The sequence below is a fragment of the Copadichromis virginalis genome, linkage group LG6, assembly GCF_057382275.1.
Source record: "Copadichromis virginalis isolate Kocher_CV1m ecotype Utaka linkage group LG6, C_Virginalis_male_GT1.1, whole genome shotgun sequence".
Lineage (NCBI taxonomy): Eukaryota > Metazoa > Chordata > Actinopteri > Cichliformes > Cichlidae > Copadichromis > Copadichromis virginalis.
Genome location: NC_140623.1, coordinates 30,434,046 through 30,460,023, shown reverse-complemented (window position 1 = coordinate 30,460,023; position 25,978 = coordinate 30,434,046). Strand labels below are relative to the sequence as shown.

The 25,978-nt window shown below is 39.9% G+C and overlaps 1 protein-coding gene across 4 annotated transcripts in view; it reads right to left on the bottom strand.

The window, feature by feature from the left end:
• Positions 1 to 75: 75 nt before the first annotated feature.
• prkcaa (protein kinase C, alpha, a) overlaps positions 76 to 25,978 on the bottom strand; it is a 153,396-nt gene continuing 127,493 nt past the window's right edge. For 3 of the 4 annotated variants that reach the window (XM_085459822.1, XM_085459823.1, XM_085459821.1), the window contains 4 exons: positions 24,013 to 24,093; positions 20,790 to 20,897; positions 13,930 to 14,070; positions 76 to 5,670 (listed from right to left, as the gene is read on the bottom strand). In XM_085459822.1, the coding sequence (XP_085315948.1) occupies positions 5,506 to 5,670; positions 13,930 to 14,070; positions 20,790 to 20,897; positions 24,013 to 24,093 (495 nt within the window). In that variant the 3' untranslated portion in view covers positions 76 to 5,505. The other variant, XM_085459824.1, reaches the window with a different exon arrangement.

Here is a 25,978-nt window from a genome sequence, read left to right as displayed (position 1 = left end):
AATGCATTTTGAAATAATACACAGTTCATGCAAAGTCTGAAAGAAGCCAGTAACAAAAACATTCACTTGTGTAAGTATGGACCTCATTTTTCTTTTTTTATTTGCATTATCATACATTAGGTACAAATGACACAATCAATTACAAGGTAAGTAGCTCAGACTCATTTTAAAGGTTTCAGGCTGACAAGGGAAAAAAAATAACAAACATACACCATTTGCAAAATACAATATGTTCTTTCTTTTACAGTCTATGTAGATATCTAATTTAAGTCATTTATGTACAGGACAGGGGTGCAGAGATTATAACTGAACAGAGGAAAGTGGGAGAACTGGTTACACTGTGGATTAAGATATAAGGCATTCTTGCACATGATCTTATGCTCTGATTGGCCAAGAGGATAGTTTACTTAAAACTCTCTTAATTCAAATCGAGCAGGAAACAGCAGAGTGATGACTAACTACAAAGAAGACGTCATACCAGATTCATCCACAGAAAAGGACTGACAGAAGTACTAATTAAAATCTATAAATTAAAATAAAATCTTGAAACAGCTGTATGACCATAGCTTTAAACCTAACCCTAACTAAATTTAAAAAAGTTGAGGACATGTAAAAAATGTAAAAGAACAAATACTTTTGGCTAATTTCTTTCCTGCGGTGCATTAGTCAAACCCAGAGAGAACTGAAAAGTCTTGGGCTGATGTCGTGTCTGTTGAGTGAATTGCGTGAACTAGAAACTAGAGACCAACTTGTGATGGGATCAAACCAGCTGCAGCACCAAGGAGTTGTAGGACTAGCCCCATAGAGGAAAGTAGTGAGTTTATACACCAAATATGACTCTTCGTATGGTGATTTACAAATACATATACAATACAAAAGACTGATAGGGGCGTGATAACAGACAGGGCCACTGGGCCTCTTGCCCCCCTACTTCTAATCTTTTTTTGGGAACTTATGGTTTAGACCACAACTGCGTTTGATCCCAACTACACACCTGTAAAGTTCTGATGTTACTGTGTTCACCTGCTTTTGTGGCAGTTCCCACTAGAGTAGGTGTCCCCAGGACCACATTTAGTCTTGATGACACGTGCAGACTCACAAAGTGAGACAATAACCACTACCCTAGGATCTAAAAGGTGGGGGACACTATCAATGAGGAATGGATTTACATGGCCCAGGCACTGAGGAAGGAACTACAGATTGATTCAGAGAGGACAAAGGAGGGACGGTTCAATATGATGAGGCACGGGGGTTGTTCTTCAAAACGAGCAATTATCATCTCTCCTGTCATTCATTTCGGCTTAACCCAATTCATCACCTGTTCATTCTTCACTCATCCATCAACAAGCGTAATCTTTTGATATTTTTGAAACAGAATATTAATTAATTCGCCATGTTGTACAGTCATAAATAGGCACAGGGAGGTAAAGGTAGGAGACACGCAAGAATGAATCCAGTTTAAAATCTTTAGACAGTTAAAGGTTATTGTGACAGTAACAAAAAAAACCTTTAAAATTACATTCGTGTGAATTATTATTATTATTTTTATTAATTACCTAGTTTGAAAACACATTTAACATTAAGATCTGAGACGCTGAGTTGTGATATGAAGTAAAAATGGAAAAGAGACTTCAGGTTAGAACACGGTAGACAAAGAGTAAAAAGAATATGTACAGTATAGGTGTACAAGCTGGGAAAGGCACACAAGGGAGGAATAATCTTTATGCCCACACCGACTGTGACTTGACATTTTGAAAACACAGCAAGTCAACAGAGATTCTATTAAAGGGATGAAGCTAGGCTATTAAGTCAGCACTTGTCACATACAGAGGTGCAAGTTAGGTTTAGACAAGGGCAAGACTGCTGCTGAGCAAACTCTGAGTATGTACAAGGAATATTTTCTCTCATTTCTCTGAAATTCACTGTGAATATCAAATGCTCTACCAAATGAAATGTTCTGCCCAAAGGGAACAACGTGCAGGATAAGTTAATTATCAAACCGACTGGCATTGTTAAGTGTACTGACACAATGTGCACTGTATACTCGTGTTAGCATGCTACTGTAATGTGGCCAACTGACTGTACAGCAGCGTATGCCTTTAGAAGCTGCCAAACAAAGTTGTTTTGGTGACCGCAGCTAGTGCGACGCTGCAATTTTCAAATTCCGGTGTTTTCCAGGTTTGGCACATGCAAATGTCCGTATAAGATGGGAAACAAACTAGGAGAGATCGGACAAAAATACTGACAAAATATTAAGTTCAATTACATTCAAACAATATCCATCCTATCTATGTCAGTTAGATATAAGCTTTGCAGTATGATACTGAGATATATCCTTTGAAACATTCCTGAATTGTGCAGATGCTAGAGAAATAAAACTGACAACAAAAAAATGAGAGCAAAAAAAAAAAAGAAACAACCAAAAAGGGAAAAAAAGCAACAACAACACAACATTAAGATTATAATAAACATTCATGAGACACTAGAGAGCGTGTGGTCCCCCCACTGATCTACCAATTATCAGAGTGTCTAAGCCAAAACTCACCAAAGATCTGGACTCTGTGTTCCAAATTCTCTTAGGTAAAGGCAAAAGGAGCACGGGGACATAGAGTGTATACGCGTGCATATATATATCTATACAATATATATGCAGTATATCAAGCTTCTACAGAAGACAGCACTGATCTAAGCCCTGTGACAGCGACTAGGTCTCATGAAAGAATTTAAAAAGCAATTTAAGTCTATCTGCTATTACTAGATGTATTTACATTTATGCTATAATAAATGTCTATTCGATAGCATTCAAATCCTGTGATCTGCATTCTTTTGGCAAATCACTGTTGATCTTGTAGCTTGTTTTCACAATCACCAATCTATCTGCACTGAATGACTGAGACAGCTGACTAGTTTTCTCAGTTAAGCAGTGATAATAATCTGCAGGGATGTGTAACGGCCCACCTTAAATCTGGTTTTTGGTGAAATTGTCTTTTGACCAGTTATTTAAACAGCAACCACGATAACAGATGGTCGAATTCTCTGACTGCAAAGGAAAGGTTTTTCAGTGCCTCCTTGCTTCCTTTCTTTTCTACTTTGGCATATCATACACTAGAGAATCCTTTACTAAAGAAATCTCGAAAGCTAACAATCAACATTGCTGCTAAGGGATGCAGACCACTTGCAAATCATTGCTGTGTTGTCCATAAACCTCCTAATACAATTATGTGTTTTGAAATTTCAGCAATATGTTAAACTCGTAGGATTGAACAAATCCAACCTTGGTAATGAAGTAACACCTTTTACTGGTTGATCCACATTTATACAGCCTACATACTTCAGATGTGGTCTCTCTAAGATGAACTGCTAGTGGAGGTCACATTCTCCTAGCACCACTGTTGTTTCTCTAAGTCCCTACAGATTATCCTTAACCTTTTTTCCTGACTTCATGACATTTTCGATTGAGGTAAAGGAAAAGGTGTAAGAGAGGAGAAAGGAGCGCGTTGTTTTTACTATCTAATCTTTTGACTGTTTAACACTCACAAGGCAAGACCTACAAACAAGCTGAATGTGGGTTTGTTTGGAGCTGTGTGGGCGAATTGAGATGGAAATAGTGCATTTTTGTAAAAAAAGAAAAAAAAAAGAAAAATACAGTTTGTACTAAACAGCACATACAGAATCAGAGCAAGCAGGAGCAGTTTGAGACATTACTACTAACATTTTGACAACTTGTTCCATTAAGAGTGAAGTGCTATCAGTAGGATTTTTTTTAGCCAGCATGTAGTTAAGCTAATCACGGTCACCATTCTTTAAGAAACCAGTAAAAACATTAAAGTGGATCTGTACTTACTGTAAACCATGATTTTGATTACTGTGACATTGTTATTCTTTGGAGTTTCGTACTTTTTTAGCATGCAGCATTTACCGTAATGTATCACGTGCATGAATGATGCCTACCAACAGCATGCAGATACGAAGGGACGGTCAACAGCCAGACGTGTATCCAATCAACACACAATATTTGCAGTCAAAATCGCTCAAAAATTATTATTTTTTTAAAAGAAGAATTTTATATAATTCAGACAAAGAGTAGAACAAATGTTTCACAACTTTCTAAATGTGGACTCTGTTAAAGAAACTGTTACAGTGCTGATCTGTACTGGGCTTTTAACATACAAATATTGGCTTATCTAACTGATGTAATAAAAGCACATTCAGGTGTTGGTATAAAACTGTAACTTGCTATACTTTCTTTTCTTTTTAAAGAACTTGCAATTATTTACAGATGAGATACACACCAGTTTTAAGTACATTAAAATATTATTCTGCTATAATGGAAAAATACGGTATGAGAGTGAGATCAAATCTGTAAAAACAGTAAAAACAAAACCCCCAAAACAAAAACTGATTTAACTAATAATGGCTCCAAATGCAAGACAAGTTTGTTCTCATTACAGCAACGCAACGGGAAAGGATTTCAAATTTGATATCAAATTTCTGTATCGAACTTCAGTGTTTTATCAGCTTTTAAGCTGATGACACCATATTCAATAAAACATTTTATGGTTAATGCACACTGATACAAAATGTCATGTGTTCAGCAACTGAAAATTTCTTTACAGTCTCTGTTACAACATTTAAGACCAATGTGAGGCTCTGTGGGTGTAGCATGGGACAAAACAGTGATTAACTCTAAAAAGTGTTAGACTATGACAAACTGTAAACGGTTTGATTTCAAGGTAGGTTAATAAGACTGCCACTGTTAAACTTGTGTGTCCGCATACTGTCCAAATAATCATTCACAAGGAAAGTATACAAGCTGAAGCTTAATAAGGACAAGGGATTGGGAGCTTACACTATTATTTTTTGTCACAATCAGGTCAAAGTGGCTGATAACAGTAAAGCCAAGTGAACTTGTTGCCAAAATGACGCAACACTTTGATAGTTTACAGGCTGCATATGTTTTAGAACCTCACCGTTAATCCTTCAGTTGGCTTGCTACACACACACACTGGAAGTTGAGACTGCCTAGAATCAATTTGTAAAAACATTTCATTTTACACCACCACCATGAAATCAAAGGAGAGAAAAACTGTAAACATTATACAGGAAACATTGAACAACAAGGTGCTGTTTAAACGCCTGCACCGCCTCTCCTTCATATTTGGCTATAGCATCTACACTGCCTAACGAGTGTTTCTCAGATTATCACATAATATCCATACTGTGATTATCCAAGTAGATACAATTTACAACCTGCCAATTATTTCTGTAGAATATAACTTCAATCCATTGAGATTTATACGCAGAGAAATACATTTCTTAAATTGTAGACAAATACAGCCTCTCCAATTCAAAATATATACTGGCAAAATGTGCATGCCCTAGAATCCTGCTTAGGAATAACACCAACACATTAGGATTGAATGGTAGTCAGATGTTAGGTGGGTGGTTGGTTTAAATGGGTAGCGATGAGCAGAAAGGTTCCTCACAGAGGTTTTCCCATCCTTCTCATTCGCTGTTGTTGAGCGACGGGTGTACAAACTGGGGGTTGATGAAAGAGAACCCTGCGAACTCGGCCTGGTCAATGTTGGCAATAACCAGCTCATCTGGCGGTGTGAGCTGGGGCTGGGTGCGTGTGAAGAACTTGTCAAAGTTCTCTGCTCCTTTGCCGCACTGTAAAAAAACAAAGAGAAAGCAGAGAAGAGGGAGCAGTTTAGACGTTAGGTGTGGAAAATGATTTGAAAAGTGCAAGTAGATCGACTCTACAGGGCAGAGAAGAAATTGTGGAGCTCAGGCAGGAGTGTGCACACTGCATCTCTTTAAAAGGCAAGTACACAGCAATTTTTTGTAGGCAGCAGCCACTGCATTCAGCAGGATTTGTTTTTAACTACTTGGTAATTTTGCACCAATGCGCCCAAAGCACAGGACACACTCATCATAGTCGTTGTCTAACATCATTAGTCACTACTATTGTCTTCGCCATTCATATCGCAGAATAACATTGCACTAGCCTGGGTATTTTGACAATGTGCAACAGGCAACAACTATAAATACTCCTGCTTTAACCTGCCGACTAATCAAAACCTTTCTTCATTCTGCCTCTGACCTGCATAGATATGGACGAGATCTCACACCTGACACCCCCCCAATGTGGATTACATGCTCCACATCTTGCTCACCTGAATCACAACGCACCCATCTGAATACCGAACCAACATCGGCACAGCTGTGAAACAGCAACGCAGTTTCAAACAAACAAACTGTGAACTGATTCTACGAGAGGAAATCGTGTCAGGACCTCCAGGATAAGCCACACTCCATTTCCAAAAACTCTGAAAACCTGCTGCAATGCAAAGCCCTTGTTTTGGCTTCAGCTAAGTATGTTACAGAAGAAGAAAGTTATTCCTTCAACAAGAATGACAACATCATCGAGGTGCAACAAGGTCACAGAGGGGTTAATTACTATATTCATGAGTGGGGTGCAATATAGAATGGGCGCCGTCAAAAGTGTTCATGCTCGTGAGTTGAGGGGACACTCAGTAAGATCTACAAGGTTTGTTCAATTCAATCTCCAAGCACAGGTTTAAAATTTTGCCCTAAAGGTAATGATGAAAGCCAAGGGTCGTAGGGTGGTACAGTGGTTAGCACTGCACCTCAAAACCCACAGGCTCATGGTTCAAAGCTCCTAGTAGGCTGTTCTCCCTGTTTTCATTTAGAAACTCCTGCTTTCTCCCACAATCATTGTCATACTAAATTAGCCCTAGGTAAGGGTGTAAGGGTGAATCTCAGTGTCCAGGTTTCTCTTAACCAGCCCAGCTGGGGTTGGCAAGACGGTAAAGAAATCAGACAAATTGATAATTTTTTAGAATAATTTTAAAATATTATCTTGTTTAATGAAAGTAGATTGATTATTCCTTGTCCTCAGTAAGGAAAAAGGAAAACAAAATCCTTCTCTATCCTCATTTACTCGTCCACCCACACACAGACTTCATCTATGTGGATGCACAAATTCCCAAATACACATATGCTCATACTCTAGTAACTTAGTGAACAACTTGATAAATGTTCATACTCGATTCACGAATTATTACTTCTGCAGCTGACTGATAGCATAACACACTCTGCCAAACTCCATGAGACTCTAACACAGAACATGAAGAGAAAGAAAGGATGACAGCAACCACAGCGCCTTTAATTCTGCTGTTATACAAAAACAATCAATGATGCAATAAACTGAAAAGGCTGTTTGAATAAAAGGAAAATATTTAATGAGTAAGTAAATTTGTGTGTAAAAATAGTTTGTTTGGAGAGTATTTATAACACAATAATGAAACCTGCTAAACCTTTTCAGATAAAATATGTTTATATCCAGCTACTTAGTCAAGTGGTGACAGCTTAAGCTTGATTTTGTCCTCTGCTAAGCAAACTCCTCTTGGCATGCACTGACTTGTGCTTCACCCATCACTTCAAAACAGCCTAGCAGACATCAATCTCCACCATCACAGCATCTGTCCCTTCTCTGGATTGTAAACGCTATGACCACTGAACACCAGCAATTTCAGCTTGGCCAGCCACTATATACTGTCTTCCCCTTGTTTTCAGCCCCTTTCAATCAGTTTTAATTATTAGTATCTGGGCATTTGAAGCCCACGACTGACTGTGACCTGGATTTGAAACTCTTGACTAACTGACCTTTTTCGCTGTTGTCCTATATTCCATTCACAAACAAGATAACGCTGTCTGCCTAAGTCTATGCATGCTTAAATTGACATCACTGTCACTGTGCATACAGGAAATTCTGTTTTTATGTGTGTGTGTTAAGGTATGCCTGTCTTTGTTTGTCAAGTAAACACACACAAGTATGAAGGTGCAGACATTTCTATTTTTATTTTCTCTTTACTATTTTTTTAGGAGGCTAGACAGAGCGTGCCAGGTGATGTGAACACAACATACGATGAAAACATAAGACACTGCTGTTTCTAAGAGGCGTGTGTTTGTGTGTGAGGTTTTTGATTGCGACTGTTGTCACTGACAGGTGACATTCGCTCTAAGCCATCACCACCAGAGTAGATAGAGGGCAAAGACGCACATCAAGATGTGACTCTCTGTGTGCGTGTGTGGTGGGGGGCCTCTGAATTTTCTGCTTCGCACACAGCGGGCACCTGATGGGTAATCGCTAGCATCCTTCCACCGCTGCGTCTCTGCTGCCCACTTGTCTTCTTCTATCCATCACTGGCAATCCATCGCTGAAGTGAAGCAGCACATTTTTAACTCTGACCTCCAACGACAATCTCCAGCACCAAGATGTTCCTTTCTAGGTCACAAAACTCCTTGTGACATGAGGCTTCTGCTCTCAAGCAATACTCTAACCAGTGTGTACGTAAAGCATATGTGAGCTTTTTTCCCCCCCTTTTGTCAACAGAAACCACTGTGACAGTGGTTAGTGTTGTTTTTACCCCTCGCAGCACCAAGCGCTGAGTAAACAGTTTAGCTCCTGGCGTCAGATCGTCACACTCCAAGTAAAGGACTTTGATGAGAAAATACCATATTCTGTATGTTGACTATAGGAAAATAAAGAACAAAAAAAAAAGAAGATTATCTTTTGACCCACTGTCTTGGAAACATGGTCTTAGTGTTTTTGTGACTTTTTAGGCGCACAAACATGCTCTGCTGGAAAAGCACAAGGCTGGTCTTACAACTCCTATTTTTTACTATGTGATTCAACCAACCTTGATTGGGTGAGACCAAGGCTATGATGCTGCTGATACATCCTCTCATACATAGTGACACAGTGTCCTACATGGGTTTTTGACCTACTTTATCTCATCTTTAATCTCCCTCCCTCTCTCACTGCACACATACAGACGTGCACGCCTCTGTGCCCAAGCATATTAAAAGAACACTCAGCTACTTAGGATGACAAATGAGTGCCTGCCTCCATTAAGAGTTGTGCCAAGACTCTCTCTTCCTCTTTTTTCTCTACCTTCAGCTCCCTGAAGCCAGCGGCCTGGGAAGCACTCTGTTCTCATCGTCTTCCAAACATTATGTTTTCTTTGTTGGGTTGCTAGTTTGTCAACATCAACGAACCACTTAAGGGAGAACATCAGTCAAAGTGTGGAAGAAAAGGTTTTCCAGAAATGTGCTTTGGATCTGAACAGCTTATCTGTAGGGAAATTTCTTTGCTTTTTAGCTCTCACAAGGCCATAATGTGACTAAATTGCAAAGTACAGCTGAAGCCTGTGATTACTGGTGCAGAAAGATAAAAGAGAGATGAAATCAAAAGTTTGTATTGCAAACTGCATACTGGCTGTGCTCCAATGAATTCAACTTGTAAAAACCCAACCCAAAATATTTCTTTAAATACGTCTTTTGACTATAAGATATTGCAGTGTTGTAGTTACAAATTTGGTCCGTGACAGATAAACTGTGTTTGATGGGAAACCAATAAGTTCAAAGATTTTACAGAAAATGTGATAAAGAGTCGATTTCTCTTGACCTCAAATCAAAAACACATAATAAATAAAACTTCAAAATGAACAACAAAAAAACAAGAGGAAAGGCTCATATCCTCAGCAAAAGGCAACGGTGTTTGCCTCTTATTTCCCAAAGCCACAGTGACTCAAAAATCACCCATATTGCCATCATTTTCTCAGTGTGTGTGCCTGTGCGTGCATCCTATGAGCCATGCACATCCCTTCCTTCAACGTTCCAATGTTCCAAGACTTCTGTGCAGTGACTAAGTCCTCCCACTCTGTCTTGCCCTGCATCCTTGCCTTCATTTACTATCAATCAGCAGCTTTGACCTACTTCTTTTTGACATAAACACTATCGGCCATCCACAAGTAGGCGTCAAACGTGTGGGCATCAAGTGTCTTGTACTCTGAAGAAATCGGCCTGGTTTCATAGCAAATACCAACACAGTTAGCTGAATGTTGCTGGCATTTAATTGTGTGTCTGCTACCTGCAGTACACAGTTGAACGGTCACAGCATTCAGCACAATAATGGAACAGTGGATCAACGCTAAGTGAGCCTGCCATGACAATCATTCTACTGCACAGACAATGTCCCTCATGCTATCTGACACCCGGTCCAATAGATACAGATGGTAAAAGTCTCCCAGCTGGGTGCAGCTAGTGTATTGATTGCAATTCCGAAGCTGTCATAAGGCGGATGAAGTGAGATTGAGCAAGGAAAGATGCACAGGGAGAAAAGAAAGAAGAGGAGTGGATTAAAAAGACAGGAACATATTTGGTAAGTTGTGAGAAGGAGATGTATGAAATCAGAAACAACATTGTATTAAATGGCACAGCGAGATGGACATGATAGACCATAAGTGTCTTTACATGGCTGCAGGGAGCATTCAAAAATGTTAATTATTATCTTTCCACCTCTGTCATCTTTCCAACTTCTCTGCACCTATTAGATCCATGCAAACATGCACTATGCCAAGAGCATGGACATTTGCATGCTTTTACCTGCCTTCAACTTCACAGAGACCTTTCTTTCTCCCTACGATATTGATTACCACCCCCTACGCGGCAACAAACTTGCAGGCTTGTGCAGCAAACGAACGCAGAGACAAGGCGTAAATGCAAGGAATGATTCCACCTCTGTTTGTCCTTAATCTCCTTTAACCTTTTATATTTACACTTCCTCCACACATACATTTACCCGCACATACAAACGCAAAGCATTTTCAGGAAAACCCAGCACACTCAGCAGAAAACTACATGGAAGAGGTCAGGATTCACCTTATTAGAAGAACTGGAGCCCTTGAGGGTTGAAACAGAAGAAAACTACAAAATGAATATGTAATGGATACAGGCACACACACATATAGAGCACTAATTGACCTACTATATATATTTTTCTGTTTAAAGAAATGCAGTCTATATTGAAATCTGCAAACATATGTGCTCTACATGATTGATGTGCTGCAAAATGTGTGCTCTTTATAACTATACACTGAGATCTGACTCTGAAATAACCAATTGTTGACAAAGCACATGTCATTTGCAGCTTACGCCTACAGCTTGGTTTAACAAGACAAATGAGCATTATGTTAAAGCTGTATCAAATTTCACATGGCTCACTGGAAATCAGAGTGACTTCAGGCTATATTTAATGTAACAGTTCTATTAATTGTCCCAAGCCAATAATTAGGTATTTACTGTGAGACATACAACGCTGTACAGTTCTGAGCCTGGATCTGCTGTTACGAAACTCTAAGACTGATTTCCTCCCACTATGTTTATGACACTGAGTTCTTGAGTGGGTAGTAGATTACTCCAGTGGTAAGGCTCTCCATCTTGTGTTTTAAATTCTTAATAGACATTCCTACCACTGTCAATCACCATTAATGGGTTACAATGGACTGCAGTCACATTAGATCAGCTATTTTACTGCACATTATAAACCATTCGATCCAGTCAGGATGATATATTATGTTCTTCAGTAACACCATTGGTCTTGTTTATATTCAAAAACAACACATTGGATCGCCAACAACACATCTCGTACATATGTGCTCGCACTCTCCTTGTTGTTGATGTGTGAATGTGTTGTGGTCATGCAATATCTGCTGAGTTATATAAGAATACAAGAGCGTGCAGTAAGTAACTGCATTTAATCAAATCTTTTACTGATGGAAAAAAAAAATGTTGCAATAAAGTAAATCTTCCACCAGAGGCAAGGATAATGACAAGTATTAATGTGTATTAAAGTGAGACTGTATCACAGTCAGATCCTAATGCTCACTTTTGCACACATTAACAGACAGAGCAAATAAGTGAGAACACCATGACATCACAATGTTGTGTAAACAGTACTCCTCTTCAGTGATGGATTTACCTGAATAAACGATGTTTTCCAACTTACCTGTTGTAACTATGCCGATTCGTGCCTCTGAGACTTAAAGTAAGCTGTGAGGCAGGAAGCAGTCACACTGACTTGCTTGTCATCTTTTTCACAAGGTGCTATAGCACTTATGCTTAATTTAGGGGCGATCGTGGCTCAAGAGTTGGCAGTTCGTCTTGTAATTGGAAGGTTGCCGGTTTAAGCCCCGGCTCTGACAGTCTCTGTCGTTGTGTCCTTGGGCAAGACACTTCACCCGTTGCCTACTGGTGGTGGTCAGAGGGCCTGGTGGCGCCAGTGTCCGGCAGCTTCACCTCTGTCAGTGCGCCCCAGGGCAGCTGTGGCTACAGTGTAGCTTGCCATCACCAGTGTGTGAATGGGTGGATGACTGAATGTAGTGTATGTGCTTTGGGGTCCATAGGGACTAAGTAAAGCGCTATACAAATACAGGCCATTTACTTCTTAATGGAGATATGGTTTTAGAAATATCAGAGGGCATTTCGTTGGCGGTTTTAAAAGGTGCATGACAACTAATTAAAACATTGCCATCATATGCCCTCTTGCAAATTCAGCAGCCAAGGAGGCAGCTGAATTTGTAATTCTCTGAACAAACTTCCAAGGTATACTCCCAGGTATACTTTTAACCAAGTTGGTCAAAGAGTTTTTGATATCTGGCTGCTAAAGAGCCAAACACAACATGACAGAATGGCTGGTGGAGAGTGTGTGTGCGTGTGTGTGTGGATAAATAAAGCAGATGGGGAAAGACCAGAAAGGAGGGAGTTTTCCGTCATTTCTCCTTCACAGGAATGAATCTGTTTAATATAAACTTTACAAAATCCTTAAATAAACATTAACTCATGTCATGTGACATGATGTTAATTTTTTGGGTGAAGAAAATCTTTATGGTGCGTTTTATAACACAATCAAGAAATACTGTTTGGAGGGCCTTTGTAGAGCTTTAAAAGAGAATGGATCAAATGCTAATGAACCCCTTAGGAAAGTAAGCACACTGTGTGGCTTGCATAGATAAGGATAATCTGAAATTGCTTTGTCTGTACTTGTGTCTATATAGTTTTTGATCCACAGATAAACTTATATATAAATCTCATTTAGCGTCGCTGGATCTCCTATATTTGGGTGTTTAATACTTCATAAAATATAACTTTGTCTAGATTATTTTCTGACATTATCCACCATTTGAAAAACACCAAGTAATGAACGTCTGAATACTGCAAATCTAAGACAAAATTTGTGAACATATAAATTCATACAGCAATCAGCCAATAGATATAAAGTATGAGGCATCGTGAAGATGCATTACTCTGGTTGTGTACAGTAATCTAATAAGTTTTAACCAGTAACTCTTGAGTTTTTGTGCGTATTGAGACAAATCTGACTGAAGGCTGAGACAGAAGTTCGTAAACAAACAGCCAAGAACAGATAGTCCCCCAGGGAGTAGAGAACACAGCAGAGGGCTATTAGATGCCTTGCCATAACAGATTTGTCATGTTGAGATAAGCACATCTGTTCTTTATAGATATATGCAGTTCACAAGGTTGTATTTATCTACTTGTCTTGTTTGCATGTGTTTACATGTGCTTAAGACCGAGAGGAGATCACCTGAAGCCACTTTTTATTATGAATTAATAATAATGTTAACAGGATATAAATGTTTCTATAGGTATTCAAGTATAGTCTCCCTTCCAACCTCTAAACTGCATCAAGCATTGAAACGTGTGTGAGAGAAAACAGTATGACACAAAGAGGGCCCGTTGTTAGAAGGATTTAAATTACTGACAGATAATACAAAAATAATAATAATAAATGCATAAATAACAGTTATATGATAAAAGAAAAGGGGTTCTAATTTTTCCATTGTGGTGCATGATGCAAACTGCAGTGCTGTGTGCAGTGAGTAGGATGAAATACTGATGACCAGCATACTTAAAATGATTGACAGATAAACGCTGCCGGCCTTATTTTAATGAAAGTTAAAGTTATCTCGGAAAGCTACCAATTATCTTAACCTTGGTTACAGTAATTCCATACATGTAGCCTATGTGTGCTTTAAGACTTACCACTTTAGGCTTAAAGGGGGGCTGTATCTCTCTGTTCTCGAGACGTTCCCAATCGATGCGTCTGAAGAAGGCGTGTTCTCTGATGTCCCTCTCTCCCTCAGCGCCACAGCCCAGACGTTTGGATGGGTGTTTAGTCATCAACTGCTCATGGCCACACACACGCACAAAAAAAATACAGTTAGATTAAGGATAATAATAATAATAATGATAATAAAGATTTATTTTAATATTGTGGAGCACTGAAGATCCTGAAACACTGGTAAACACTCGTTTTATCTCTCTGAACTAAACTTCCAGCTCAGTTCTTTCACTGCTGTGTTTCATGTTTCATAATGTGACTCCACCTCTTTACTAGGTGACCAAATGACAGCTAAACAGATGGGTCTTAAAAAGAGTGATATCATTGGGGTTTTTTCCTCTCTCCCGCTGCATGCTCTGCCTTCAGAGAACCGCTGCCACTTCTAATCGCACATCGAGCGACGACTTTGTTAAAAAGTAAAACAAGATGCAGGGACCCAAAGGAAGCAAAACCACCAAACAACCTGTCCTTGTTTTAAATTAAGCAGAAGGCCACTGGCATTAGTTAAAAATAAATGTTCAAATAATGTGCTGGAAATGACAAGAAACTTAAATGTTTCTTTCCTGACTTTTCAGTTGCCTTTACCTTCTTGCTGACTACAAAATTAGAGCCACCGTACCAGTGGGAAATATGCAGGCCAAATATTTGAAATGCACAGAAGCAAGACTCATAATGGAATATAAATTGTTATGTGTGTATGTGTATCTGGAATATTACTAGAGTATGTTTTACAAACACATTTTGCACCTGCTCTCTCGTTATAGTTTGGTGATTTGCCCTGACTGAAGTGCAACAGAAAGCAAAGTGCTCATTTGGAGATGGATGCAGAACCTGGTGGAGTTCGGTATTAACACTCCAAAGAAAAAACACTATGTATTTGTTATAACTTTTGCTGCCCTGCTGTCCAGGTCTCTCTTGGAAATGAGATTTAGATCTCAAGACTTTTCACCTGGATAAATTAACGACAATGAATGAAAAATCTGAGTTAAATGCTTACATTGATCTCATTGCTTTGGTATTTTTGTGCAGGGTGTGCTTCTGTAAATGGTATATATATATATATATATATATATATATATATATATATATATATATATATATATGGACCTATGGATTCTTCGATACCCAACAATGACGGCGAAACAACTAGTAGCTCAGTGTTCCAACATTCGAAAGAAGGGACTGCTCTCACAGCTAGAGATTGATGAGGTACAACACAAATGCTACGGCAAGGAGGAGTCAGGAGGGGAGATATCATCACCCCCACCCGAGATTGGGTACATAGCCCCAAGTGCGATAGGAGAAGGATCGTTGAGTGCGAGAGGAACTGACCTGAAAAATAGGATCATGGCCAGGCTTGAAACCTGGATCCCCCGTAGCCGGTTACCAAGATTATGTGAAGTACCCTCAGAAGGTCTGCTAGATGATGTTAATGCAGCACTACGGACAATACCTACAACCACGATTACCGACACTAACAAGCTGATCTACAATACGGCAGCAGTGATCAGTGAGATGCTTGGCTACAAGTTGAACAGCCACAAGGGGCAGTACCCTCCATGGAGAAGGAGGCTAGAGGGCAAGATCAAAGTAGCACGGAGGGAGGTTAGCCAACTAACGGAGATACAGAAAGGTGCGACAAAGAAGGTGCATAAGAAATACAGCAAACTGCCAAGCAAAGACTCACAGCCTTGGCCAACCGCTTGAGGAGGTACACCAGAGAGATAGAAGGCAGGAGAATAAACCAGCTGTTCTCCACAGAACTCTACTGTACTCTCAGTGGCAAGGGAACAATAAGAGAACAGCACCACCAAGGCTGGAGACGGAGCAATACTGGAAGAGCATATAGGAGAAGGACGCAACCCATAACGGCAATGCTCAGTGGCTAGTGGATTTGAGGGCAGACCATAGCGACCTCCCTGAACAGGGTCCAGTAACCATCACAGTGGCAGATATCCAAGAAAGGGTCTCCAGTATGAAGAGTTGGACAGCACCAGGGCCCGACATGGTTCACGCCTACTGGCTGAAGAAGCTGACTGCACTCCACGAGCATCTGGCAGCACAAATGAACCAGCTGCTAGTTAACGAGAGACACTCGGAATGGCTAACCGAAGGTCGAACGGTCCCCAAGGACCCCAAGAAGGGACCGGTCCCCTCCAACTACCGACCAATAACCTGCCTCAGTACTACATGGAAGCTCCTGTCAGGCATCATATCGGCTAAGATGAACAGGCACATGGGTCAATACATGAGTGGGGCACAGAAAGGGACTGGCAAGAATACCAGCAGCGCAAAACACCAGCTACTGGTAGACAGAACAGTCAGCCGAGACTGCAAGACCAGACTGACCAACCTGTGCACTGCCTGGATTGATTACAAGAAGGCCTATGACTCAATGCCCCACAGCTGGATACTGGAATGCTTAGAATTGTACAAGATCAATGGGACCCTAAGAGCCTTCATCAGGAACTCAATGGGGATGTGGCGTACAACACTAGAGGCCAACTCCAAGCCCATAGCACAAGTCACCATCAAGTGCGGGATCTACCAAGGAGATGCTCTGTCCCCACTGCTGTTCTGCATAGGCCTGAACCCCCTCAGTGAGATCATTAACAATACCGACTACGGAACGGAGCAGTTGTCAGCCACCTCCTGTACATGGATGACATCAAGCTGTATGCCAAGAGTGAACGAGACATCGATTCACTGATCCACACTACCAGGCTATACAGCAATGACATTGGAATGTCGTTCGGACTGGAGAAGTGTAGTCGGATGGTAACAAAGAGAGGGAAGGTAGTCAGAACTGAGGGGATTGAACTACCAGAAGGCAACATTGCAGACATAGAGGACAGTTACAAGTACCTTGGGATCCCGCAGGCGAATGGGAACCATGAAGAGGCCGCTAGAAAGGCTGCAACCACCAAGTACCTGCAGAGGGTCAGGCAAGTCCTGAGGAGTCAGTCGGTTTCCTTTCTGCAAGTCCCTTAAGGCTGTGGGCTCGGTCACATCTGAACTAATGGCATGCATTCAGCTGGCAGAGTGCACCAGACAGCTGTTGACAAGGAAGAAAAAGTCCTTTGCAGCCTTTTACAGGACTGTCGGTGACACCAAGAAAGCATCCTGCTGCAATCCTGCTGAAATGTACTTGAAATCGGCTGCTGGCTCACCACAGTATCAAACACTCAAACTTGTTCTGGATCTTGAGCACTCGAATAACTTTGCACAAGTGTGATGTGAAAATTACCATCAGAAAACTGCAAGTCTAGTGTTGACATTTCAGAGGAAGCCTTTGATCATCCTGTCTGCCAACTGTTAACACTCAAACTTCAAAAACTTCACCACATCATGAACTGGCAGCAAACAGTTTAGCTGCACGTTTTCCAAAAGTTTACATAACCTTGACACCACCCTGCTGTTCCTGCTGAGAACATAAAATAGTTAAGATCTGACGGATTGGGCAGCAGGGGCGAGGCAGTTGAGAATCGAGAAGAAAAGTGAGAAAAGGAGAATTTGGAGCGATTCAAAAAGAAAGGGCATGATGGGGCAGGAAACTCTATCATAATCATGATCCTTTAAAAACCAGGAAGTATCCTGCAGGCCTCGTGAACATTTGCTCTACTGAGACTACTGTACATCCAGATGAATACCTTCTACATTTAAAATAGCATTCCTGTTACCTTTTTAACCTAAATCTATCTTCTTTTTTTTTTACCTAGCTTTTTCTGACTTACATCATTGGATTGGGCTGCTGTCAAGCAATATATATATATATATATATATATATATATATATATATCCAGTGAGAAAAATCGCAGACGCCCTGCCCAACAGGGACAGGGAGTCGGGCTAAGACTAGTACAGGCACATATTTCTGCTTCTTCCACTTCAGAGGACAATACACTGGCTGCCACTAAATTCCAGTAAACCTACCTTACACTTAACCATTAGTACTACTTATCTAATTCAGAGTAAACTTAAACCAAGTCTTTTTCAAAGGCAGAAAGGAAGACAGGAGCCCAAAATACGACTGCAAACAGAGTTAAGTCCCCATAGAATTTGTATTATACTTTTGTGTGCAAACCCACACATACACAAAGCTAAGAAAAATAAAGGAGAAAGGACAGAGGAGGACAAAGAGACACAAGTGGAGTCGAGGGAGAGACAGGGAGACAAAGCGTATTAATGCACAGCTCATTGACTTTGCATAGCCTCTGGACAGAAATAAAACTACTGCCACTTTCACTATTAAATTCACTGTAGGCTCACAAAAACATAAATGTGTGCGGTTCTGTTTCTCAACACCTTCCAAGTATAACAAATAAAATGAGTTTTTAAATATAATTTTACTGACCAATTTTGATTTCATAGATATCTATTAACTGTCATATGCAATGTACATAAAATTCAGGTCATCCTCAAAAAAAACATGTATTTCTTTACATCTAAGGTCCAATTAATGTGCATGTTTTGCCTTCTTGTTTATTCCCTGATTGAATAAACTATAGCTCACTCAGATTTTCACTGTGTTTTCATTTAATTCAGTGTCCTAGAAACTCTTTTTATGATGTCATTGCTGTCAAACATTCTTGTGCTAAAATAAAATTAGGCACACAATATTAATAACCCACTATTTTTTCTTGCTTGACTTGCACTGACCCTATGTACCACTTACTTCCCCTCTGTGGAATCCAGAAGCTATTTGCCAATAACTGCTGAAACAGACTTGCTAACAGTCCTGGTTAGTGCATTCTGTGAGGTCAGTGACCAACAAGGCCAGTAATGAGCCAACACAACAAATACTAAACTCTGCTCCACATGTTAGACATCTCCATTAAAATACTAACACTGTACATTGTCTCAAGTTACATTTCCTAGTAACATTATTTTGAAATATGTGTACCAGAGATGCAGAGAAATGTGAAACACTCCTAATACAAAAGAAAAACATCCTAACAAATGTACTTGTAGAAAAATTGGTCTGAAATTAGACAGCTCAGTATTTATGGCAGGCTGACAGAAAAAGAGGAAAAGTCTCTCTAGAGTCTTTATTCTGTGCCCCCTTACTGATTTCTTAGTTTGTTGCATATTTGTCACCCTTATATGTACCAGATCATCATTCATATTTTATTTATTAGACAGAGGTAACCTGAGTAAGTACAAAAGGCAGTTTTTAAATGATGATTTAATTTAGGGGAGAGAAAAAGAAAATCTATCCAAACCTACATGTCCCGGTATAAAAAGTAATTCCCTGCTAAACCTAATAACTGGTTTTGGAACCCTTGGGAGCTGAAACAGCAAATAAAGGTTTGCAATAACTAGAAATGAGTCTTTCATCTCACTGTGGAGACATTTTTGCAAACTCTTCTATGCAGAATTGTTGTAATTCAACCACACTGGAGGTTTTTCAAGCATGAACACCCTGTTTAAGGAGATGCCAAAGCATCGCAATCTGATTTAAGTCCATGAACTGATGGACAGACATTCTCCTTCAGGATTTTCTGCTAGAGAGCAGAATTCATGGTTCCATCAGTTACAGTAAATCGTCCCAAAGCAGCAAAGCATCCCAAACCATCACACTACCACCACCATGTTTGACTCTTGGTATGACGTTCTTTTTATAAAACACTGTGTTAGTTTCATGTCAGACATAACAGGACTCCAACCTTTCCACAAATCCAGCTCCACAGAATCCTCCCCACACACAAATATCATTCTAATATTAAAATGTGTCTGATGATCTGAAATATGTGAGCGTGACAAATATGCAAAAGTTAAGAAATCAGGGAGGGATTATTACATTTTCTTGGCACTGCACCCTTTAGTGTTAGTGTGTAAGCATGCTTCCTGATGCATGATAACCTTGGCTGTAAATTAGAAACATTCACTGTTTTTCAAAATTGATGAGACCAAAAGGACCCCTGAATAATTTACACCACAGACGAACCAGCTCAAGAGGGAATTCAGTCTGACAGTACACTTTTTCCATACAGTCATACCCAGTGGAACAAGTGCACATGAGCCTGGTGATACAGTCTGACTTGTGATGAGTATATTGAATGATCCACTAGAATTCCTCTTCAGTATTTTAATAATATATAGGCCATAGACGTGGGGACTGAGTGGGAAGAAGAAAGGGACTTTTAGATGAGTTCCCGGACAGTATTTAAAAGAGACCACGTTTCATTCTTCCTGCAAAATTAAGCTTTACTTCTCATGGTCAGTGACGAATAATGCTCTTCAAAACCTGAAGTAGCAGTAAGAGCTTTTAGCACTCTTCCAGGAGGTTCATTTATGTTAGCCTCAGTGAAGAGAGTGAAGGCTGCAGAGCTTCGTCAGGGAAAGTGTGAAAGCTTCTCAGAAGAAACAGTTCCAAACAGGAGAATAAACGTCTCTCACATTGAATGTTTAGTTGAATGAGTTTTTATGAATGTGTTTAAAAGCAAAAATTAAAAAACAACGACAGTTGTGGTTTTTTTCTTTAGTACCAAACGGACTCATATATCCTCAGCTGTCCTTTCCCTCTTACCCAAACTGGTCATTTTGTTCCTTTACAAGAGAGTTTTTTCCCCACTCTTAGCACGTGTTGTCGCCCAGGGGGTCATCCATATGCTGTGGGTTTCTTTCTACTATTGTAGGGTCTTTTCCTTGCAATATAAAGTGCCTTGTACATTGGCACTATATAAATAAAACTTAACTCAACTGACATATTTCTGACTTTCTGCTAAAACCACAAAAACTGATGAATGGCAAATCATGTTTCATTGTCAAGTTCACCCACCCCTTTGCAGATAGAGACAGCTTCTTTGGACATCGACTTGGGGTAGGACACATTGTGCTCCATAATGGACTGGAACAACTCATCCTCATCTTCACCATCAAATGGAGGCTGTGAGTCAAAAAAGACAACACTAAGTGTGTTAGGACACACAACATATAAATAAATGGTTGCTGCTCTCTAAACATTTGCGGTTTATACTTTCTTTTATAGACAAGTAAACTCAACAGTTTTCTCTTATGAATAAAAAGAGAGCAGAAAAAAACAGTTCAACTGAACAGAGCTACGTACAAATAAAGACAACAAGAACAATAAAGATATGAAAAAATATTATTAGTGGAGAATAAGTTTCATAGGAAGACCTTGCAGGGAAAAATGGAGTGGATGACCCAGCTCTCTTCCCCTGCTCACTGAGTTGTTATCATCAGTAACCATAATGTGGGTGTTTTGACAGTCCATAAAATGAATTATTCGTCATTTCCACTCCGCTGGCCTCTTCGACTAGAGGTAGCCTGTCTGCGTCATGCCCCCTTTACCCAATTTCACACAAGGCAGGGACAGAGGAAGGGAACGTCTGAATAAAGTCTTTGTTAATTGTTTAACAGCCACTTGCTCTCTGAGCTAATTAGATTAACGTAAACAATACAATTATGCTTTTGCATTTACTCTGGGCCTTTTTAAAGATGCTTCACTTTGACTCAATAATGTCTTAAAGTGATTTAAAGTCATTTTTGTACTGATTCGTTGATGACTATGACACTATGAATTGTTATATATATTAATAAACAGTGTATTAAGTTAAAAAATTTAACCAATGTGTGGACCATTATCATTTTCAGACTGATGCTATATTAGCATAACAGTAGATAATTAAGCTTCCCAAACACATCAGGGGTCAAAAAAGTTGGGTCAAGTTAGAATATTTTACTGGCCTAGCTTGCACACAAATTATAATTTGAAGGAAAGAGAAAGTCTTAACTAGTAACTCCAGATGCAGTACATGAAAACCTCCTCAGAAAGCTTCATGTCCACTTTCTCTTGACTTGCACTTATTCTAAAAGAAGCACTTCTGTACCAGCCAACATGTTATTGATGTGTTCACCTGAAGAATATTGACTCATGTCTCCTCGCAGCACACCATGCTGCATCCATAAATAAACAAGAACAGTAGTACTGTAAAACAAACAAGCTCACTATAAGAAGACTTGAACCAACCAGTGTTGTTTAAGAGTAGAATTGTGTCAAAATACTTTTTCACTCTAAAAATGTGATGTTTTATGTTATTAGGATTTGAGTTATTGTTCACAAAAGGACGGTAAGCCATAATATTGTGACTGCGTAAAGAGATTTATATACAGTGGGGCAAAAAAGTATTTAGTCAGCCACCGATTGTGCAAGTTCCCCCACTTAAAATGATGACAGAGGTCAGTAATTTGCACCAGAGGTACACTTCAACTGTGAGAGACAGAATGTGAAAAAAAAATCCATGAATTCACATGGTAGGATTTGTAAAGAATTTATTCGTAAATCAGGGTGGAAAATAAGTATTTGGTCACCTCAAACAAGGAAAATCTCTGGCTCTCACAGACCTGTAACGTCTTCTGTAAGAAGCTTTTCTGTCCCCCACTCGTTACCTGTATGAATGGCACCTGTTTGAACTCATCATCTGTATAAAAGACACCTGTCCACAGCCTCAAACAGTCAGACTCCAAACTCCGCCATGGCCAAGACCAAAGAGCTTTGGAAGGACACCAGGAAAAGTATTGTAGACCTGCACCAGACTGGGAAGAGTGAATCTACAATAGGCAAGCAGCTTGGTGTGAAAAAATCAACTGTGGGAGCAATCATCAGAAAATGGAAGACATACAAGACCGCTGATAAACTCCCTCGATCTGGGGCTCCACGCAAGATCTCATCCCGTGGGGTCAAAATGATCATGAGAACGGTGAGCAAAGATCCCAGAACCACACGGGGGGACCTGGTGAATGACCTGCAGAGAGCTGGGACCAAAGTAACAAAGGTCACCATCAGTAACACACTACAACGGCAGGGAATCTAATCCCGCAGTGCCAGACGTGTTCCGCTGCTGAAGCCAGTGCATGTCCAGGCCCGTCTGAAGTTTGCCAGAGAGCACATGGATGATACAGCAGAGGATTGGGAGAATGTCATGTGGTCAGATGAAACCAAAGTAGAACTTTTTGGTATAAACTCAACTCGTCGTGTTTGGAGGAAGAAGAATACTGAGTTGCATCCCAAGAACACCATACCTACTGTGAAGCATGGGGGTGGAAACATCATGCTATGGGGCTGTTTTTCTGCCAAGGGGACAGGACGACTGATCCGTGTTAAGGACAGAATGAATGGGGCCATGTATCGTGAGATTTTGAGCCAAAACCTCCTTCCATCAGTGAGAACTTTGAAGATGAAACGAGGCTGGGTCTTCCAACATGACAATGATCCAAAACACACCGCCCGGGCAACAAAGGAGTGGCTCCGTAAGAAGCATTTGAAAGTCCTGGAGTGGCCTAGCCAGTCTCCAGACCTCAACCCCATAGAAAATCTGTGGCGGGAGTTGAAAGTTCGTGTTGCTCGGCGACAGCCCCAAAACATCACTGCTCTCGAGAAGATCTGCATGGAGGAATGGGCCAAAATACCAGCTACTGTGTGTGCAAACCTGGTAAAGACCTATAGTAAATGTTTGACCTCTGTTATTGCCAACAAAGGTTATGTTACAAAGTATTGAGTTGTATTTTTGTTATTGACCAAATACTTATTTTCCACCCTGATTTACGAATAAATTCTTTACAAATCCTACCATGTGGATTCATGGATTTTTTTTTCACATTCTGTCTCTCACAGTTGAAGTGTACCTCTGGTGCAAATTACTGACCTCTGTCATCATTTTAGGTGGGGGAACTTGCACAATCGGTGGCTGACTAAATACTTTTTTGCCCCACTGTATGACTCTAAAACTAAACCTAATACATTAAAAGGTGTCTATATTAATATACCACGTGTTTATGATGATCTGGCGTTGAGATCTTTACTAAGCATCACCATCTGAATTCATTTAGGCACCAGCAGAGCCGTGCTGCTTCTAAGATATGTGGGAAAAATGTAGGTGTGAGCAGTCTGTGAGAAACCTTGTTTCTGTGTGAAGGTCTTAGCATTTTCTGTAGACAGCAAAGTTCCATTGTGGAGGTGTATGTGGGTTTGTACCACTTACCTGTCCTGCAAGCATTTCATAGAGCAGAACTCCATATGCCCACCAGTCTACAGAGCGACCGTATGGCTGATATGCTATGATCTGTGGAGGAAAAACAATAGCAAAAAGTTTAGCTCAGTTTAATTTAAACAAGAAGTCTCTGTTTAAAAAAATAGACCAAAGACAAACACTGACCTGCTGTTTTTCAACTGCACGGATAAGATTTGTAACCCTGAAGTTTACTCTATACTAAACCTCAACCTTGTCACTCAGTCACAGTTTAAAATTTATCAGATAGAATTTCACATTTTTATAACATTTGATTCTTTCTGCTGGAAGAATTTTATAAATACTCTTAACTTTGAATCCACATTTTTTATCACAATCTGTAATAAAAGGCTCTACAGCCAAATATTTTCAGCTATACTTTAAGAAGATGAGGTATTTAAGTTCGTCCATCTTGGTAAAATATTTATTTTTGTAAAAAAAAAAATTAAGTTTGAGAGTAAGAAAAATATCATTAAGCATGATAACCTAGATCACAGCATTGCAGCAGCCTATTAAATATTCTCTAAATATATTTTATTGCTATACAAAACGACTCAAATTCTCATCTACATTTTTACATATTTTTCACAAAGGGCACTTTCAGAATATCCTTGATGAGATGCTGGGCAGTAAAGAAAAAGGACAAACTGAATTCCTGTTAAAATTCTACCTACATACACATAAAGTTTGACAGCAGCTTTTAAAATAATTACTAATAAATCAAAAGCTCAAAGACTGGATGTCTACTTGTTTTCCTCTTTGTACCATAATTAGACAGAGACAAGGTAAAGTTTAAAGCAAGAATATGATCACAGCCATAAAAGCTGCATGAACCCTGAGTCGCCTACATTTTAAATCACCTGCAACAATCAAATTATTTTTTGCTACGGCTGAACAAAGACGATAGGAAGCTCATATCTTGTGACAAGAAGGGAGCACAGGGCGCGTGGGACAGAAGCTGATAAGGAATTACACAGCAGTATTCGTACGCCAATTTATAAGACACACTCAGAGCTACAAGAGCAGTTTTAATACAACGATGTAGCAGCGCATGAAGCTGAAAACGGTTTTATACTTTTCCAAACACTTTTGCATATTAAAAACACTCAACATTTATATTTTACTTAAATATTTGTTTTGTGAAGATAGACTGCAGCTCAGGCTGTGGCATAAAACACTAAGAGTGTATACGTCTCCAAGGGGAGCTCTTAGGAGGCTTCTTTTGACTGTGACATTTCCTTGAATGACAGAGAGATCCTCTGGGTTACACTGTCATGGTTAAAGGTTAATGCTTTCGCCTGTTCTGGCCACAGTAACGCCACCCAGAAGACACACACACTGTAGTTAAGCTTTACACTCAGTGACACATCAAATCGTTGCAATGGTTTGATGAAACATTAACACGCAGGCATATTGAGATTACACATTCATGTACATACAGATAAACGAGAAACATGAAAAACAGGACGATTTGGTGATCTTTGTAAATAAATAAGCTTCGGTGTGCAACATGAGTGCTGGCGTACTGCTTTGCGTGCTTTCCTGAATAACTTCTGACCTCTGCTTCACACATGCCGCCCTGGGACACTCCTCCAGCTTAATGCCACAACACATAAAAAAAGACTGGACACCATATTGTACCTGAGAAAAGGAAAACTAACACAAAAAATAGAGAATGTATGTACTGTATGTACAGCAACACACAAATATAGTGGACGCATTTTGTCTAGGTGGGTGGAGGCAGATCAACCTTGCATCGCAACCTTCACTGCATCACTTTAATGACCCTTGCCTTTCCCACAGGAGTCCACATACCTACACAAGCACACGCAGGTGGACAAACACCCCTCCAGCTCTGAACTGCAATGGGATTTTGCTGTCCTGAGGGTTGAATACAATCAACTGGACAAATAGTGTTTCCACATGTTTCCCCTCACAC